This window comes from Loxodonta africana, chromosome 22 (genome assembly GCF_030014295.1).
Source record: "Loxodonta africana isolate mLoxAfr1 chromosome 22, mLoxAfr1.hap2, whole genome shotgun sequence".
Taxonomy (NCBI): Eukaryota; Metazoa; Chordata; class Mammalia; order Proboscidea; family Elephantidae; genus Loxodonta; species Loxodonta africana.
The window spans coordinates 39995495-40014834 of NC_087363.1; the positions used below are offsets into that span (position 1 = coordinate 39995495).

The window sequence follows — 19340 nt, forward strand, 5'->3', positions numbered from 1 at the left end:
TGCAGTAGGGATGGCCGTGTGACTAAGGAGAAAGGGAAGGTCCTCAGAAAAGAAACTTGGTGAAAGCCTCACATGTGCTCTATGATTAACAACACAGTCAAATCACACGACCCTTTTAGCCTTGTTCCTGTAGAACTCTTAGGATTCCAGGTGCCTCGGGCCACTCGCTGGGAAAGGCTGAACAAGTGGAGCTCTGGAACCCAAGCCACTCTCCTTAACCATAGCAACAACCAGATCTTCTGACTCCTTGGTCATTGGTCTTTCTCTCACACTGTAAGGTCTCCCTGGCTTCCAAGAGGACAAGAAAGCTATTCAGGTGTGTAAGGGGAGGGTGGAAGATCAAGAGCAGAGTTGATGGATCCAATTGTTTAAAAAAACACCATCTCCAGCCCTTGAGGAGTGGAGAGGCTTGGAGTCCAGGAACTTCCTGGAACCAAGACAAGCCTGAGGGTGTGACAGCTGAAATGTGATTTTGCAAAACAAGAAGACAAAGATGTGATTGGGGTAGATGTTTCCTCAGAGAGAGCTAGCCCGGAGCAGCAGAGTGAGGGGAGCTGGATCCCCTCGGCTGTCAGAGGGGAGGCCAGGGTGCCTAGTAGCCATCACAGGTCACTGTCCCACTACCCCTACTCCTCTCTTCGTAAAAGTTCCACTGTTTTTCCAGATCAGACTGGCCAAGGAAGCAAAAACCAGACCAGCTTTTTCCTTACACAGTAACCCATTCCAGATGAGAGGCAGTGTGCTCTAGAGAAATCCTGGCTTTGTAACTTTGGCAAGTTACTTAACCCTTTCTGGGTCTCATGTCTCTGCAAAAAGTGATAATAATGAAAAAATATCATCCTTGTAAGGTTATTGTGAGGATTCAAGGAAATTAATGTAGGAAAATCTCAGAAGTTGGCACCATGTAGTAGGTGGTTTTATACTCATTACTTTCCTTCTTTAATTTTCACTTTTCTACTATGAGGTAGTAGGATTTGATGATCTCCAAGGGCATTTCCATCTCATTAAGTGTCTGATTCACATGTATGTGGATAAATCTCATTTTAAGTTTGCTGAAACAGGTGGTAGGATACTCTGTGATTAACACTGCTCTGAGCCGGACCATTCTCTTGGTCCCTAATGGCCTCAGGCCTTTCCAATAGCTAGACCATTCTAAGAGACAAGAAACAGGCATTTTTATGTTGCAATCCACGGCCAAGGACAGAGCCCACAGGCCTGTAAGGGCTTATTCACAGAATCTTTGTAGAACTGTGTTGTGAGGCCAAAGGTCTACTCTGTAGCAAAGGTCACCGAGCACATGACATGTAATAAAGTGCTACCATGATATCGTGCCCTGCTCCATATCCCAGCTGAAGCTCCTCTCAGATCCTCAGCTGGTACCCACTGGGACTAGATCCCTCCTGGGAATGATCCCTCCTAGGGAATTAGAAGATGGAAGGGCCTGGATCTTACCCTTTTAGCCAGGGGAAGGGAGCACTCACTCACCACCCATGGTTTGTCACAGAAGTTGTAAATGGATTCCAGCGAGTTGATGCTGGGGAGGCCTGCATACTGCATGCCGATGATCAGATGGCGAAAGTCTTCATTCTCCGCCATGCCAAATGCATGCTGCCGGATGAGCACAAAGTCTGGCCGGAAGGACCTGGTAAGAATGCAGAGGCAGGCTTGCCATTAACCAGCACCTCGGGCCAGGCATCATCTTGTCTCCCATTTCCAAAGCCCAAGACAGACATACAGTCCGTGCCCCTCATTTTCTTGTTATTTTTCCGTTATGGACTGGGAAATGAGGTTTTATGGCCAATCGGCATTTTCCCAAGGAGATTTGGGGAACAGATCCTAAAATTTCCTCATTCTTCTGGGTCAAGCAGTGCCTTTGTCTAAGGTACAAATACCCTCAAGAGGAAAGAAACACTTTTAGACCCTTACACCTTAAGTGAAAAAGAATGTTCCCTGTCTTCATGGGACAGTATGAGAACCTGAGGCCCCTTGTGGCTCCAGAGCTGGTACTCAACGTAGGTTCCGGCAGACTTTCAAGTCAACCACTTGGCTGACGTCACCACACAGCCACGGGGAGATCGCCAATCTCAGTGTCCTGTTCTTAGTTCTTAACACTTCTCCTTAAAATAGGGAATGCCCTCATCAGGCCTGCAGGAGAGCAAGGGCCAGGCTGGCTGAGGACAGATGCCAGACTTCCCAATGTTATTCTTCCAAAGGAGACGCTAGGGAGGGGTACAAATATTTTTTGCAGAATTGAGGTTGAGCAACGGCTACAGGAAGCACTGAGAGTACAGAATGTTCCCGTGCGTGGGAAACCTCCCTGCATTTCACCTCGAGCCAGCAAAACTCCTTTCAACTGCTCCATAGGACCGGGGCCCCTGTCTTCATGCCCTGCCTTCGGTGGAACCCCACCTTCCCAAAGAGGTAGTTCTGGGGCAGCATCTGTCCCCAAAGCACTAGGGCTCAGCGGTTTCACATCATGTGCCCAGGCACCCATCTAACCCCACCTACAGATCCAGCCTCACCCCAGGCTAAATAGTTGGCCTTTTAGAGTGAGGGTGCAGAAGCCCTCCTGAGTCATTCAGGGGACTTAGTATCAAGTCAGCATGGTATCTGCTGCAGCTACTCTGACCTCCTTGTGCCCCAGTTTTGGGAAGTTGGTTACGGCTGTATTCCTGACAGCAAACTCCAACCCTGTATCCCAGTTATAGGGTTTGAGATATAGACTGTGGCCAACTTCTGAGTTCCTATGCTGATGCTTGGAAGGGCCTGCCTTAGTCTTCCCAGATCCCTCCAGGAGTCCTGCCACTGGACCTTTCTGTCACCACCTGCTTGTCTGCCTGCAGTTCCATGACTCACTCTACCTGAAGTTAAAGGAGCCTGTCCATTCTCTCTTGTAATACCTCCCTGCTCTCACTGTCCACCTGAAGGGACATCTGTTTTTCTGTCCTCTACCGGAGGATGGACAACCTCACACCCCCAGTCTTGCCTTTCCTGCCACTTACCTATTTCCTATCAGACCTTGGAGGCCTCAGAGTACTGCCGATTGAGATGGGGACAGGGTGAGGTAGAGAAGACTCTTCCTGGACTGTGATGTCTGAACACCTGAAGCCATACTGAGCTCCTCGGAAGGATTATACTATGAGAACCATTTTCTGCCATCTGGAATTCTTATCACCACCCTCACAGAATTGTGAGTATTAAATTTGATCACATCTGTAAGGCACCCAGCACAATACCTGATATATAAGTGCTCAATAATTGCTAACTCTCTTCCATCTGCAATGTCTCTTCCAAACCTGGGCTTTCCTATCAGACTTCCAAGTTCCCAGGGGTGAGAGATATTGACAGAACACAGCACTGGGAGTCAGGAGAGCTCACACAGAATACAGGCTCTGCTATAAACTCACTAGTTGAATCTGAGCAAATCAGCTGTAAAGAGAGTTTGAACTAGGTTAGAGGTTTTCCTACTTTTTTTTTTTTTAAGTAACGGAACCCTGTTTTCCAGGAGAAATTTATGCAGAGATAAAAGCACAGAGCTGTATTGGCTGAGTTGGGGCAGGGGTCCCAGAACCTCTTTGGCAGGAATTCATTTGCCTCTGTGGGAGCTCTGAGTCTGTGAAGCTTAAGGTCCTCTCTCTCTGTCATTGGACTAAGAGCTCCCTGAAGGCAGGAGCTGGTCTTCTCTGCCTGCTTCTACCACTTCCACACGGCACACCTCACGGAGTCCTCTACACCATCCACAGAGCAGCTATCCCACTCCATTTCCTGACATTGACACTGCTTCCTCAAGCTGGAAGTGGTAACTCTGGAGACAGTGACAGTGACCTTGAGGACAGAAAGTACCTTACCGGACCACCTTCGTGCCATTCCGGAGTACCTGCATATCCACAGCATAGGTCCCATCTGCATGGGCCACCAGGTTGAGCTCTGAAAATTCTGCCTGGAAAATAACAGTGGGGAAATAAGCCCACAATCCTGACTTTGCCAAGCCCTCCATGTAACAGCAGCAGCACTCCCACCACCAAACATCTACTTACAGTCTTCAAAGCACTTTCACATACTCATCTCATCTGAATCTCATAGCAACTCTATAAGGCAGGTGGGGCAGAAATAATTATCCCCATTTACCAAAGGAGAAAACCAAGCCTCAGAGCAATCAAGGGACTTTTCTGGACAAGCAACACATTGTTGGCAGAGACAAGAGCAAAACTCAGGTCTATTGACTCACAGCCCAGCATGCTTTGTGCTACCTCTCTAAGGAGCAAGAGTGTGCGGCAAACGTCCCTTTTGTGAGTTTCAACATAAATGCACTAAGTTTTAGTTTAGGTAACTGAGTATTAGTTCAGCACCCAACTAGCTGCATAAGATGTCAGGCAAATTATTTGTCCTCTCTGGGTTTCAGCTTCCCTTGTCTATTTAATGGGAAAAATTCTTATCAACCCTATCTGACAAGTTGTTTTAAGAACTGAATGTGATGTGGGCAGGAAAGTACTTTATAAATCATGACACACTGTGTAAGGAAAATACATGCATTGTTTAAACTGAACACCCCATCCTCTGCCCCCTCCAATGGATATGACTATTTACCATGAAGCAAGGAGAGAGGAAGATAAAAAATGGGCCACCTTACCCTCTTTTTTTTTTTTTTTTTTACCCTTTCAGGACTTCACTGCACTAAAATAAGGAGGTGTTCTTTTTTCTAAGCTCCCTCTCAATCAGCCTCATGGCCCAGGTTAGGCATCACTGGAGACAGCACACCTGAGTGGCAGACCTTTGCCTACCCAGCTTGCCACACTAACAATCTGGAGGGGTGACCAGTGTCCTAGGAAGACACCCTCTGACGTTCTCCTCAGCCTAGGAGCCCTGCATTAGAAGAGGGCCCTAAAAGCCACACTGCTGGCCTTTCCATCATTGAACTGGGGAAATTAACAGATTCAGTCTTCAGGCCTGTACCTCACAGTTGGAGAGAAAAGCCCAGGGGAAAGGGTGGGGGAAGAGGAGGTAGATGGCCCAGAACCCAGGGATGGACACTGTGCTCCGCTCGGCAGAACTAGATGGTTCACTTTGGGATGCCAAGAGGGAACAATGATGATGCAGATCCAACTCAGCTTCAGGCTGATTACCTGTTCCACTTTGATATCATAATCTCCAAGGACTTTTCTGCCCCGAAAGCACTTGGCCCTGGAGAAGGGAAAAAAAAAAAAAAAAAAAACCCACAGGAATTAGTTTTGTCCAGGTGTTTGAGGTCAGAAACTTATTGTCACAAAGAAGAGGCCTACAGCAGGCAGAACCCCAGGATGAGAATTAAGAGACCTAGGTTTTGTAACTCTGGTTATATCACCAAGAGACCTCAAGTAAGCCACTTCCTCTCTTTTAGCTTCAATTTACCCCACCTATAAACCCTTTTCAAGACCCAATTATTTTCTGCTTTGAATTTTTTGTTGATACCATGTGCTTTCAGTAATGGACGCATGCTGAATCATTGTATGTATGTATCTGAATTTTTGGTACATGGTATGGATTTTTTTTCTTGCTCCCTCCCACAAGCAAACCTTAGATAAGTCCAGAGGGACTTTTCTCACTAATTCTGCCCCCCAGAGTGTTCCCAAGTCCGCTGGAAGATATGCATCCCCAAATTCTTTTTCAAAATTTCTGTTTTGGAGGGGGCCTCATACCACCCAGAAAGAACCACCAGGAGCAGAGTGCATCCTTTGGACCCTGGGTTCCTGCACAGAGAAGCTCCTAGTCCAAGGGAAGATTGACAAGAAGGACCTTCCTCCAGAGCCAGCAGACAAAGAAAGCCTTCCCCTGGAGACGACACCCTGAATTAGGATTTTAAGCCTACTTTACTGTGAGAAAAAAAATTTCTCTTCGTTAAAGCCAAAAAAAAAATTTCTATTTTTCCTACCAAAAATGCACACAGCTCATACAACACCCTGTAGAAACGGTAATTTGTGGCATACACCCTTTTTTCTTTTGGTTTCAAACAGTCATAAAGGCCCCTGCCTTGCAGCAGCATGTACTCTCCGTGGGCAAGCTGCTTCCCAATGAACCTGATAGGCAGAAAATGTTGGTGTGCAGATGTATATCCCAACGGTGATAAAAGAGATAAAAGTAATCCAGAAGGCACCCTGATGGTGCAGTGGTTAAGCTCTTGGCGTCTTACCAAAAGGTTGGTGGTTCAATTCCACCAGCAGCTCCACAGGAGAAAAGGCCTGGCGATCTGCTCCTGTAAAGAACACAGCCTCGGAAACCCTGTGGGGCAGTTCTACTCTGTACTGTAAGATTGCTATGGATCAGAGCTGACTTGACAGCAATGGGTTTGGCTTGGTTGGCTTTAAGGTAATCCAAAGGGCCCCTTCACATTCAGGGTTTGTGATTTTTATGATAACACCCCTGGTCTGCTGGCTACAAAAATAATCTAGAAGCAGATTATTGCTAATGCTATTCATGGTAAGGACTAGGCCAATCTTACAAATCTCCATGGTTTCCTTATTTCCCTGACCCTGTGTTATACTCTGATTTTCTAGTTGGTTTCCATCCTTGGAATTTTAGTTTTTAAAGAAACTCTCTGCACCTGTACTTCCAAAAAGGATTTGAAGCCGTTTGTAATTTAAAAGGCAAATATAACCAACAAAATAAGGACTAAAGGGCAAGCTATGAATGAGAGGAAGATAATTACACCATAGGAAAAGAGGAAGAGAGGATGTGCTGAGTGAAGCTACTACAAATGAACACAAAACTTACCCTGTATTTCCAAGCAGTCAAGACAACAAGTTGAGCTGAGTTATAAGTGCTTCCTATCTTCCTAATTTGTCATGGGTCTGGAGGAATTTCACATTCATGCATTAGTGGCTTTATAGCCCCTTTTAAGCAACCATGTTGATGTTTATATTCACTCTGACTTTGCCCCCAACCCCGACTATAAGATTTTCTTATCTGCTAATTTAGGCTGGTTCTTCATTTGTATCAAGGGCCTTTCTACACTGTAACTGTTAGCTAGGTTGGCCTTGCTTTTCCTGAGCTTGAAACTTCAAATTGGCACATTTCACTAGAGGTTTTCTGGTAGTGTCTCCCCCAAATCATAATAATAAATATAATAAACCAGTAAGAATAAAATAATATTTATTGGACATCATATTCTAGGAATCATGTGCTAGTTGCTTTCAAGAGCATCTCATTTAATCCTCCTAACAAATTAAAAGGTAGGAAGAAAGCTCTTCATTTTAGAGGTGAGAAAACCAAGATTCAGGAGTAAAATGGCACATTCGAGATCATACAGCAAGTTAGTGACAAAGCCAGTTTTCACACCCAAGTCTGTAGGACTCTGAGTCCAAGTCCCCTCACACCACACAGCACTGTCTCCCTTCATGATTTCCATGATTCATTCTCTCTGTCCTCACTTCTACCACTGAGAAAACTGACTTGCCATGTGTTCTGGGTTGCATTTTTTTTTTTTTCATTTTTTCCTCTCCCATCTAAAAGAGACTTAATGATGTTGTGAGCACTAGTCCCACTACAAATACTTCCTACCCTAGTTCCTGTCAAATACCTAGGACGAGGCCAGGCTATTTCCTTTCCTCTCTGGGCTCTGGAACCGGCTGTTCCAGGAAGTCGTCATTTGTCCTACCCAAGTCCCTAGCCACCCTCAAATTGCTCCTCAGAGGCACTCAGCCCTCTTGAAACTGGATCACTGAAGTCCATCCCCTACCTCTGCCCCAATGCCTTAGTAAGCCTCATAAGCTTGCTTTGGGACCCTGATCACCATTCACAGCTCAGGCAAGCCCCGTGGACAGGGGCCTGTAGCATTTCCCATCCCTTTGGATATTTCTGTCTTATTTACAGTTTAAATAAAGGAATTTACATTTGGCATTATCACTGCTCTGCAGATCTTGGGCTCTGTAAGTCTTTGTCCACAACTATAAAAAGGCGGAGCTGGAGGAAATGACCCATGAGGTCTCTTTCAGCTCCATGAATCTTTGCTAGAGATTCCAAGTGCTTTCTTGCCTTGGTGAGGTATGTCTACCTTCTCACCAGCAATACTTTTCCAATAATTCCTTCTCTCATCTTCCTGGCTCAAAACAGCTCTCCTTCTGTGAGGTAAGTCTCCGAGATATTAAAAATAACCCCCTTTGTGTATGATGCTCTGCATTTTTAAAGCACATTCCTTGCTTTGTTTCTCACCACTCTGTGAAGTAGCCAGGACAGACAGTGCTGTCCATTTGATCAACTGGGGAAACTGAGACCCAGACCAGACAAATGGTATGCCCAAATCACAGAAAAGTTCATAAGCCTTAAGCCTAGAGCTCAGAACTTGTATCTAGATGCTAACATGCTGCCAAGTTGTCTAATTCACCCATTTTATTTTGTGGCCTTTGAACACTGAATTTCAAGTATATTTATAGATCCTGGCTGAGTTTATCTGCTACTTCCTGCACCTGCCCATTGACCAACTTGGCTAATGAAACTGTTTTCATGCTTTCCCCCCACCCCCACCTCTCTAATTATCCTAATGCCTTTTCCTTAAGGTAATTTGCCCTGTTGGAAATCTCAGTCTGTGTTTCCTGGCCCCGGGTCACTGACCTCTCTTGGCTGAGCTGCAGTCTTACAGAAAAAGAGCCAAGATGGCAGGCAGCTGAGGCACAGAGCCCTCTTCTGGAGAAGGGACACATTCTCACAGCTCTTGGCTCTTAGACATTTTAGTTCCAGGTATTTTCATGAAAAAAAATTGTAACTTACAAGTAAGTGACAGAAATACCTCCTAGTAATAACAGAGCACTGGCAGGGGGCAGTGTGCTAGAATCCAGAATACGGGCTCTGGGACCTCAGTCTGGGGTACCCTTTAGCTCTACATTTTCCTGGCTGTATGACCTTAGGCAAACAACTTAAATTTTTAAAAAGTAGTATGTCACATGGTTAAACCAATCAATCTATCTTTCTTCAAAAGTATTTAAAGGAACAAAATTAAAAATAAAACTTTCTCCTTCCCCATTCTTTCTCTATCACACATACTCCCCATTATCAGTTTCAGATACATCCTTGCATTGGGGGAAAAAACATATGGCAACATGCTAGATAACTTCTTTGTTGAAAGTTGGTATATATATACTTTGCACATAAAAATACATCATTGTGATATATTTTCAGCACATGTTGCTAGGCCTTATTTCTTTTTAACAGTTGCACAAAATTCCATTTCAACAGTATGCAATAATTAACCAATATTTAACTGATGAACATTTAGACTTCCAGTGTTTTGTTTGCTATTACAAACAGTGCTAAAATGGCTTACATTTAAGAATCTATTCATAGGATAAATAACTCATTGCAGAATTGCTGGTGCAAGGGATGGATACAATAACAGTTTTTACTGATATTGCCAAACTGCCCCCAAATAAGAAAATGATGACACCCCCTCACTCGTGTCTGAGAGTTTGCAAAAGTTACTTCACCTCCTTTAGTTTTCCCCACACCCGCTTCCATAAACTGGACACAGAAAAGCTGTTCAGTAAGGACTTTCTGATCAGCAGTCTTGTCAAATTAATCTAAATTCATCCCCTTGTGCTCAGTTCTAAATAGGACCCAAGATGTACATCCTTGAAACACAGACTAAAAATATCTATGATGCCTGCGTTGTCAATTTCCCTCTATTGTAACAGTTTCTTAACAAGCCTAGCAGCTGAGGATCTATGTGAGTTTAATAGCTTGCAGCTTCCTTATGGATCAGGTAATAAACCATCTCCCTTTACTGCTAAAATGACTACAGGCTTCTAGATTTAACCCTTTCTAGTCAAGGCAGTGAACACCTTCATTAATTCCCATCCACCTGCCAATCAGGGCTTGTAAGGCTGAGAAGCAGGATTTAAGAAACTTCTCTGCTTGAAATCTGGCTCAACCCAAGCAAGCCCAGCTTAAGTCCCCTTCTTTTTGCTTGAGATAAGGAAGAAAGAGCTCTAGAATAGGATCCAGGGGAGCTGAGTTCAGGCCTAGTTATACCACTTCTCCATTGCGTGACTCTGAGCAAGTAATTGTCTCTCTGTGTCTCAGTTTCTTCATGTATGAAATGGGGATAATAACAGTTTTAAGAATAGCAGCTACTAACTATGTGCTAAATACTATTCTAATTGTTTTACCTATTTAATACCAGGCTCACAGGTTGTCATGAAGACTTAATGAAATCATATGAGAATATGTTTGGAAAACTCTGAAATACTATGCAAATATGAAGTATTGTTAGCAAAATGCAACAAACACTTATGTGCCAGGTGTTATACTTTTTACTATTCCCACAGCCAACGTGGCTTCTTCCTCTTTTGAACTTTTATAACATTTATTGTCTTTGCATTTTTGGCTCATAGCACCATCACTTGATACCAACTTTCAATGTCAATTGTCTAATAATCTCTAAAACCCTCCACCCCAGCCGTGGACCACCAGATTATGTAATAATGCTTGAGAGCAAGGACCATGCCGTATGTGAACCCTGGATTTTGCAGAACGTTTTGGATTTTAAATATGATTATGTCCTGCTGTTAGATTATACTCTCTGAGCTAAGTCCTATAAAAATACAGTCAATGTATTTATAAATATCCAAATTCCTCACTGAGTGGTGTCCTTTGTAGGTTCATAATCATGGCTTGCTTATTGACTGGAGATATTAGGAGTGCCATGTAGGAAACCAGAAGAAGCTACCTTCAAGCTTAGTGGACAGAGTCTGTCCTGTAGGCTCAAGCTGTCTTCTCTCCTCTCCTATGTGCAAAACCCAGGTGGTCATGTTCTTACTCCACGTGAAAATCTGTTCTCAATTTCCTTCATTTACACTGGAGCTAAAGGACCGGAAAACAGCCTGGAGTGTAAATCCTCCCTAGGTGACTGAGATTTACACAAGGATCAAAACCTCAGCCTAGGAGATGGAAGCACTAAGTGTGCATTTGCAGGCTCTGAAAAGCACTTAGGGGGAGAAGGCCTCTTACCAAAACCAAAAGCAAACCAGTTGCATCAAGTTGATGCCTAGTCATGCAACCTTATGTTCCATAGTGTTTTCAGTGGCTGGTGTTTTTGGAAGTAGATCACCTGGCCTTTCTTCCAAAGTGCTTCTGGGTGGGCTAGAACTTCCAACCTTTGGGTTAGCAGCTGAGCTCGTTAACTGTTTATACTACCTAACTTCTTAAACCAAAAAACTGAAACCAGACCTGTTGCCATAGAGTCAATTCTGACTCGTAGCAACCCTACAGGACAGAGTAGAACTGCCCCACAGAGTTTCCAAGGAGCACATGGTGGATTTGAACTGCCGACCTTCTGGTTAGCAGACCTCTTGGTTAGTAGCTGTAGCTCTTAACCACTATACCATGAGGGTTTTCTACCCACCTTCTTAGAACTCTGGAAATCAGTTCAGCACCTAGTAAATGCCTAGCATTGGCCTAGGTGTTTATCTCTGGCAAGGTGCCTAGTTTTTGGCTCTCACTATCTCTAACTCAGGCCTTGTTCTTTCAGCCAAGAATCTCAAGGCTTTAAGAAGTTAGAAAACAAACTAGAAATAAAAGGAGATTCCTATTTCCTACGCTGTATACTCCAAGGGTAAAATCAAGCCTGCCTGTCTTTTTTTGGTCTTGAAGAGAGTTTGTGAGCACCTACTGCCACCCACTGGTAAGATGAGTATTGCAGATTCACTGTCATCCAGCTCACTACCCAGAGCCTGCAGAATAGCCACCAACTCCACTGACCAAAAGAGACCCTTCCAGGTGCTTATTTGCTGCTCTTACAAACCATGAGGGGAGACTAAGTGTCTCTTCTAAAAGTGTGCATTCATACACACCCCAAGCTAGAAATCTGGCTTTTTGCAGCCAGCAAAAATAAAGGCCCTGGTTTGCCAGTAAATTCAGCAAAAATTTACCAAGCACACAATGGTAGGTGCTAGGGATTTAAAAATGCATTAGTAGTTGCTAACTACAGAAAGCAGAGTCTAGAAAAAGAGACTGGTAACTATCTGAGTAACTGCTAAGATCCTTTCAAACTCTAATATTTGTAACTAGGATTCTTATTGTGACTTTTCGATCTTTTCCTTAAAAAAAAAAATTTAAAGATACATACACAAGGTATCAACAACAGCAAATGATTCATATAGCACAGGAATATACCTTCAGGGATCTCACAGGATAATGGAGAGACAGAAACATAAATAATAGATTGTATTACAGTGTATACACTGCAGCAGATGTATGAGCTATGAGAACCCAAAGGAACAGCAGTGCTCTCTGCCTGGACAAGGCTAGGAAGGCTCCACAGAGACCCACATGAGTCTTAAAGAATGAAGAGGAACTTACCGCATGAGAAGGAGGAAGGAGAATTGAAAGATGAGTGCAACGCCAGAGGCTGGAGTGAGAACTCAGGGCTCTGGGACTCAATGAGTGGCCTCCAAAAGATTTTTTTAAAACGTTTTATAATGGAAAAATTTATCCTCAAAATGATAACATTTTGCAATCATAATTCGATTACCTTCCCTGTTTTTTGTTGTTGAGAGTATAGGAGTATTTTAAAGCAAATATCAAACATCATGTCATTGGTCCTGTAAATATTTAAGTGTCATCTCCAACTGGTAATGGCTTTTAAAATGTAAGTACCATGCCATTATCTCACCTAAAAAAATTAACAAAAACTTGTATTAACATCTTTACTGAGTCTATATTCAAATTTTTCCAACTGTCTCCAAAAATGCTCTGAAAGATTTTAAGCAGAGAAGTGACATAGTTCGACATAACTAGGATCTGAGAGACCACTTAGTCTGGAATGTGGAGGAGACTGGAGGGAGCAAACCAGGGCTCCAGGAAATCATTTGGAAAGCTGGTATAGTAACTAGCCTTCCGAATTTGCTACATTACTGGCACTTTGCAAAGCAATAGCTATCGCATAGCACTGGCCTGGCAACTCAATCAATCACCTGATTGATTAGGTCTGGGAACTTCAAAGTTAGCTGGGAAGCATCAGAGACAATAAAAAACAGGATTTAATGAGGTGACAGACAGTGGGATAGGCCTCCCACCATAGACATTCTAGAACAGAAATGTGAGAGCTAAAATAGTCAGGTAGGGCTTTGCATTGGTAAAGGGGTTCTTAGCCCAAATTTGGGCTTGTTATCTAATTCAAGAACCATAAAAATTTCATTCAGTACATGGAGAAATTTCTGTCATGGTTAACTGTTTAGGAATAAGACACAAAGAAATGAGCACTTTTCTGGATCAAGGCAAAGTTCTGTGGCTGGTCCTTGATACTATTAATTCAGTGATTAAGTTGTTAAATCAAACGCTCTGCAACTACAGACCTTCTCTGACGGAGAGCAAGCTGCATGGTGTGTTAACGTTCGCATAAATGATCTGGAGGAGAGAGCACGGAGAAACTGCCAAGTCTGCAGATGGCATTCAGCTCTTACAGGGATTGAAATGCCAAGCTGATTAGGGATAAACTGCAAGAAGATGTGGATGTGGGCAGAAAAGTGGCAGATGAGTTTTAAGGTGAGTAAGTGTAAGAAAACACATTCAGGGGAAATAATCTTATCAGAGGATCAGGAACTGGCATGCTCCACTAGAATTCAGTGAAGAAACCTGGAACGACATCAATCTTGTGGACTGTCACAGACAAAAAAAAAGAGAGAGAGAGAAAGAAAGAAAGGTGAAAAAACGGTGGTTATCGTCAACAAGTTTATTGGAAATCAAACAAAGAACTTTTCTCTCTCTGATCTCATCTTGTACAAGCCGTAGCACTTTTCATATTTGTGATACAGGATATCAGGCCCACTCATCTGAATTCAAATGCCATGATGAAAGTAGAAACAGTTCACAGAAAAACAAGGAACCAAATGAAAAGTTAAAATAATGAGTCTTCTGCAGTCTGAAAGGTAAAGATCCAAAGGGGACACAGTGTGGGAAGGGGAAGGGAAAGAGAACACTGAGCGACTCCATACAAGGCCACTCATCCTCAGACAATTCAAATTAATCTTCACAATATTTCATCCTTCATGGGAACATTATCTCAGCGTCATTAATTTTATAGGAAAATGGGGTCCAGAGGGATTAAGTGACTTGCTTAAAGGTGGCAGAATGAGTAAAATTAAATTCCAGCTCTTCTAATGATCAAGTTTAGAGATTGAATACTTCTTTAGATTCTTTAGATGGGGACTGTGCTCTATTCATTTTTCAATTCCCAACTTCTGTCCTCCTGTTCAGCCCCTAGTAGATGCTCAGGAAATATTTATAGTTATTGAGTTGAATACAGCTAGACATATAGAGGTTAATATCAGAAGGGCCCTAGTGGTGCAGTGGTTAAGAACTCAGGCCGCTAAGAAGTCGGCTGTTCAAATCCACCAGCTGCTCCTTGGAAATTATGGAGCAGTTCTACTCTGTCCTACAGGGTTTTTACCAGTCGGAATTGACTCAACGGCAATGAGTTTGGTTTTAATTATTTTATCAGAAGGGCGACCATGCTCAATCTGTTAGAGTCCTGGGCTTGAAGAACTCTCAAGGATACCCACTTAGTCCTTCTCCAGAGAAGTTTATGAAATTCCCTTGAGTGACCTCCAGGAGGGTGTCAATAGCCTTAGGTGGCAGATGAGACTCCTTGAGAAAAGCAACAATTCCAAATCTCTGAAAATAACTAATTTCTGAGTAAACACCCCAGCTGTGACTTCAGTTGGGAACAGCAAATCCGTTTTTCTGGAAGATTTTCTGAAGACCTCTATTTTAGGGAATAATTAAATGATTCAGTATCACAAGATAACAAGGTTATCAAATACAGGGAAAAAAAAAAGACTCCTGTAACTCAGGAGAACACATGATGGGAAGATTAGAGGCATTTGTCTGTAATTACAGGGGAGCTACAGAACAGAATGCTTTGGAGTCATGGGATAGGTCCTTTTTCCATGACCAGCTTACAAAATTAAATCAAGCTGATTTGATATCGAAGTAAAGTGGGTCAGTTATAAAGTTTGCTTTGGAGAAACAGCAGACAAATATAGTTTTCAAAAGACATGGATTTATTTTATACTAGATAAATAGGGTTCCTAGCACTGACAAAGCTCCAGGCTTACCTCCAGCATATGGTGACAAATTACACCCCCCAGTCCCCACTACCATCGTTTCATAACAATCTACATACAAGGAAATGTTCTCCAGGATCAGGCCCCACCCTTCCATTTCAAACTTCTCTCCCACTATTTCCCCACTGCAGGCCTGCTGCAGAGTCTTTGTGTGGATGAGAAAAAGGGCTCCCCTTGCTTTGGATGGACACGCTCCCGCACCTGGGCACTTGCTGGGCAATACAATGCAGGACTAGATTTCTGCCCCCACTTATCTCCTTAGTCAGATGCCCTATGCAATAAACAACCTACAACACACATATACAGGAGCCCTATCCTACTCTATCTACCGCTCAGTTTCCAAACTACCTCTTGTAAAACTGCTGCCCCTGTGCCTTTGCCCACTTAGAAATCATTCCCTCCCCATTCTTCAAGGTCCCAAACAAGTTCTGCCTCCCTTATGAAATCTTCCCTGTCCTCCCTACCTGCACTGGTTTCTCCTTCTAAAAGCCTAGTCTGAAACCCATTCACTTATCATTTTAAATAAACACAGCCTAGTACTCTCAGTTGATGTTTCATGGATGTCTCCTCCCGACTGTATCAGAAGTCTGCTGAGGAGATGCAATGTGTCTTATACTTCCTTCTTGGTCCCCAAATGCTCACCCTCACACTCACAACTGCCACATACAAAGCACATTCTAATAAAGCCGTGGCAGACGACACCCACCCACCTGGAACTTTGGGAACGTGGAACCCCTATATATAAAACCGTGTGTCACACGAGAATACACAATACTGTATGTTCATCAAATGCTAATAACAAATAGCCATTTACACTTTCAGCTGGATATATGTTCCCTGGCTCAAAAGGAAGAAGGAGTACCTTCCACACCAGGTTACACAGAAACAAGCAATTCAGGCCAGCTCAGAAACATTGCATTTTAAGCAACGGATGAGTAGCACAGTGGAAAAACTTACGAGTTTTAAAGCCAAGCTCACCTGGGTTGAAATCTCAGGTCCTCTACTTATATTTGAACTTGGACTCTTTCACCTCTATGCATCTTCATACAGAAGATAATACCTATTTCTAGAGTTTGTTAGGATTAAATGACCTCTATGCATCTTCATACAGAAGATAATACCTATTTCTAGAGTTTGTTAGGATTAAATGACTGCCTTCAATGTATTCCTCAAACAGGCTACACATATCTGTGCCTTTCTGGCTCTTGCGCTTGCTGCCTGATACGTCCTTTCCCCAGATCTTCTTTGCACATCCTGCTTCTTCATAACACTCACGTCTCTGCTCTAACATTCCCCCTCTGTGACAGCTTCCCTGCTGACCGGAACTAAAGTGGTCCCCTCCCTTCCCAGCCATTCTCTGCATATTAGCTTCATAGATGTTATTCTATTTGGAAATTTCCTTGACTATTTGTTCACTATCTCCCCAACCAAACTGCTCACAGTTTGAGAGCAGGCACCTTGATGTGGTGGCTGCCGTGAATCCACCCCATGTTATAACGCCCGCCACTTGTTAGGTGATCAATAACATTCGTCGTATGAATAAACGGGGTGAGTAAAGTATCTAGCACAACACCTAGCCACACGTTAGCTCCTTTTCTCCTCCCTTTTTATGTAGAAATCCTGAGTTAACAGTGTCCTTTGTGGGTTCTTTGGAGGACATTTCAACAAAGTAGGCTCATTGTTAGAATGCTGACCAGGTATTTATAAATATAGACAGGAATATGGTCAATTACTCCAGTGTGTGATGACACCATCCTCCACCTGAATGTTGAATTTTGGCTACAACTGTTATTGAAATGTTTATACATTTTATTGAAATATACTGTATTTACTATCATCATATTATGAGAAATTAACAACAACATAATATTCCCATAGCCTTCTGGGAGGGGAAATTTTGCTTAGGGCCATTTCAGTTATTTTACTTATAAGGAAACTGAGGTCCAGAGAGAAGAAATACTTGACTAATTCAAACACTTGGTTTGAGGCAGAGCACGCGTTCCCTTTCCATTCCACCATGCCGCCTCCTTAGAGCAAGAAAGGGAACTTTAAAAAAAATCAACCCATAAACCCATTGCTGTTGAGTAAATTCAGACTCATAGCAACCCTATAAAACAGAACAGAATGCCACGGAGTGTTTCCAAGGCAGTAAATCTTTACAGAAGCAGGCTGCCACGTCTTTCTGCGGTGGAGCAGCTGGTGGGTTTGAACCACCAACTTTTTGGTTAGCAGCCCAGCACTTACCACTGCACCATCAGGGCTCCTTTGGTATTCAACAGAGATCCCTAAATGGATATGATAGGATGTAGAAACTGAGGTTCTGATCTCCATTCAGTGTGCTTGTGAGATAAGGAATGTGAACTGCTAAGCATTATAGAAGTGTGTTGTTATTAGTTGCTATCAAGTCGATTCCAACTCAGGGCAGCCCCATGTGTGCGGGGTAGAACTGCTCCATGGTGTTTTCAAGGCTGTGACCTTTCCACAGCAGAAAGCCAGGCCTGCCTTCCTAGGTGCCTCTCATGGGTTCAAACCACCAACCTCTCAGCTGGTAGTCAAGTGCTTAACTATTTGTGCAAGGAAGTTTTATTTACTTGTTTTTTAATTTTCATTGTACTTTAGATGGGGGTTTACAGAACAAACTAGTTTCTCATTAAACAGTACGCACATTGTTTTATGACATTGGTTAACAACCCCATGACATGTCAACTCTCTCCCTTCTCAACCTTGGGTTCCCTATTACCAGTTTTCCTGTCCCCTCCTGCCTTCTAGTCCTTGCCCCTGGGCTGTTGTGCCCCCTTAGCCTCGTTTTGTTTTATGGGCCTGTCTAATCTTTGGATGAAGGGTAAACCTCAGAAGTGACTGCATTACTGAGCCAAAAGGGTGTCCGGGGGCCATACTCTTCGGGTTTCTCCAGTTTCTATCAGGCCAGTAAGTCTGGTCTTTTTTTTTTTGAGTTAGAATTTTGTTCTATATTTTTCTCCAGCTCCGTCCAGGGCCCTCTATTGTGATCCCCGTCAGAGCAGTCAGTGGTGGTAGATGGGTACCATCTAGCTGTACTGGACTCAGTCTGGTGGAGGCTGTGGTAGTTGTGGTCCATTAGTCCCTTGGACTAATCTTTCCCTTGTATCCTTAGTTTTCTTCATTTTTCCTTGCTCCCAAAGAGATGAGACCAGTGGAGTATCTTTTAGATGCCTGATCACAGGCTTTTAATACCCCAGGTCCTACTCGCCAAAGTAGAATGCAGAACATTTTCTTTATAAACCATGTTATACCAATTGAGCTAGATATTTGCCAAGACCATGGTCTCCACAGCCCTCAGCCCAGTAATTCGATCCCTCAGGGAGTCTGGATATGTCTTTGGAGCTTCCATGACCTTGCCTTGTACAAGTTGTGCTGGCTTCCCCAGTATTGTGTATTGTCTTACCCTTCACCAAAGTTACCACTTACCTATTTTCTGTTGTTTTTCTATCCCCTCCCTCGTAACCATCAAAGATTGTTTCTTTTTGTATGTAAATCTTTTCATGAGTTTTTATAGTAGTGGTCTCATACAATATTTGTCCTTTTGTGATTTTTTTTTTAAAGTCACTTTACTGATGCATTGATTCTGCATCACTAGCACATGGTTCCTACAGCAAATTGCTGGAAGGAAATAAGAAATGAGCTCTACCCACATTCTGCTCTCATCAGCGAAGGAGACTTGACCCTCTTGTCTTGGTCCAAGTGCAAACTCCCATGGCTGGTATCGTTGGCCTACTTATCACCATGGCTCGGCAGAAACACCCTTGTACCTCAAGGCAACAACACCTTCGATTTCCAAATCCAAACCCAGGTGGCACATTCCATTCTACAGTTTTCCAACTGGCACTTATTCAGGGGGAGCTGTTATTCACCAGAACAGGCACTAACAACTGAATTTTGGCAGGTAGGGGAGAAAACTGGCACTGTCCAGGAAGACACATGCTATAGGTTCCCAGATGTACTCGGGTTTAGCAACATGGAATCACTACTCAGGTCTGAATGGAGACGTGGGCCTTAGATGCTAACCCCTCATTTTTAAAAACGAAGACACTGAGACTTAAAGAGGAGAAGTAGCCCAAGGCCATAAGATGGGAAGCTGAGGGTACCCTGATCTCTCAATCCAATGCTCTGTTCCTTACATCAAATTTAGCCCAGAGTGATCTGGATAGAAGGAGCCCTGGTGGTACAGTGGTCAAGCACTTGGCAATCAACTGAAAGGTTGGTGGTTCGAAC

General features: G+C 43.3%; 1 protein-coding gene across 1 annotated transcript in view; it reads right to left on the minus strand.

Moving 5' to 3' along the window:
• Nucleotides 1-19340, minus strand: part of SYN2 (synapsin II) — a 199306-nt gene that overhangs the window by 45682 nt on the left and 134284 nt on the right. The window contains exons 2-4 of the mRNA XM_023547903.2: nt 5124-5181; nt 3849-3940; nt 1486-1642 (exon numbers count right to left, since the gene is read on the minus strand). Of these exons, the coding sequence (XP_023403671.2) occupies nt 1486-1642; nt 3849-3940; nt 5124-5181 (307 nt within the window). The remainder of the gene's footprint in view (nt 1-1485; nt 1643-3848; nt 3941-5123; nt 5182-19340) is intronic.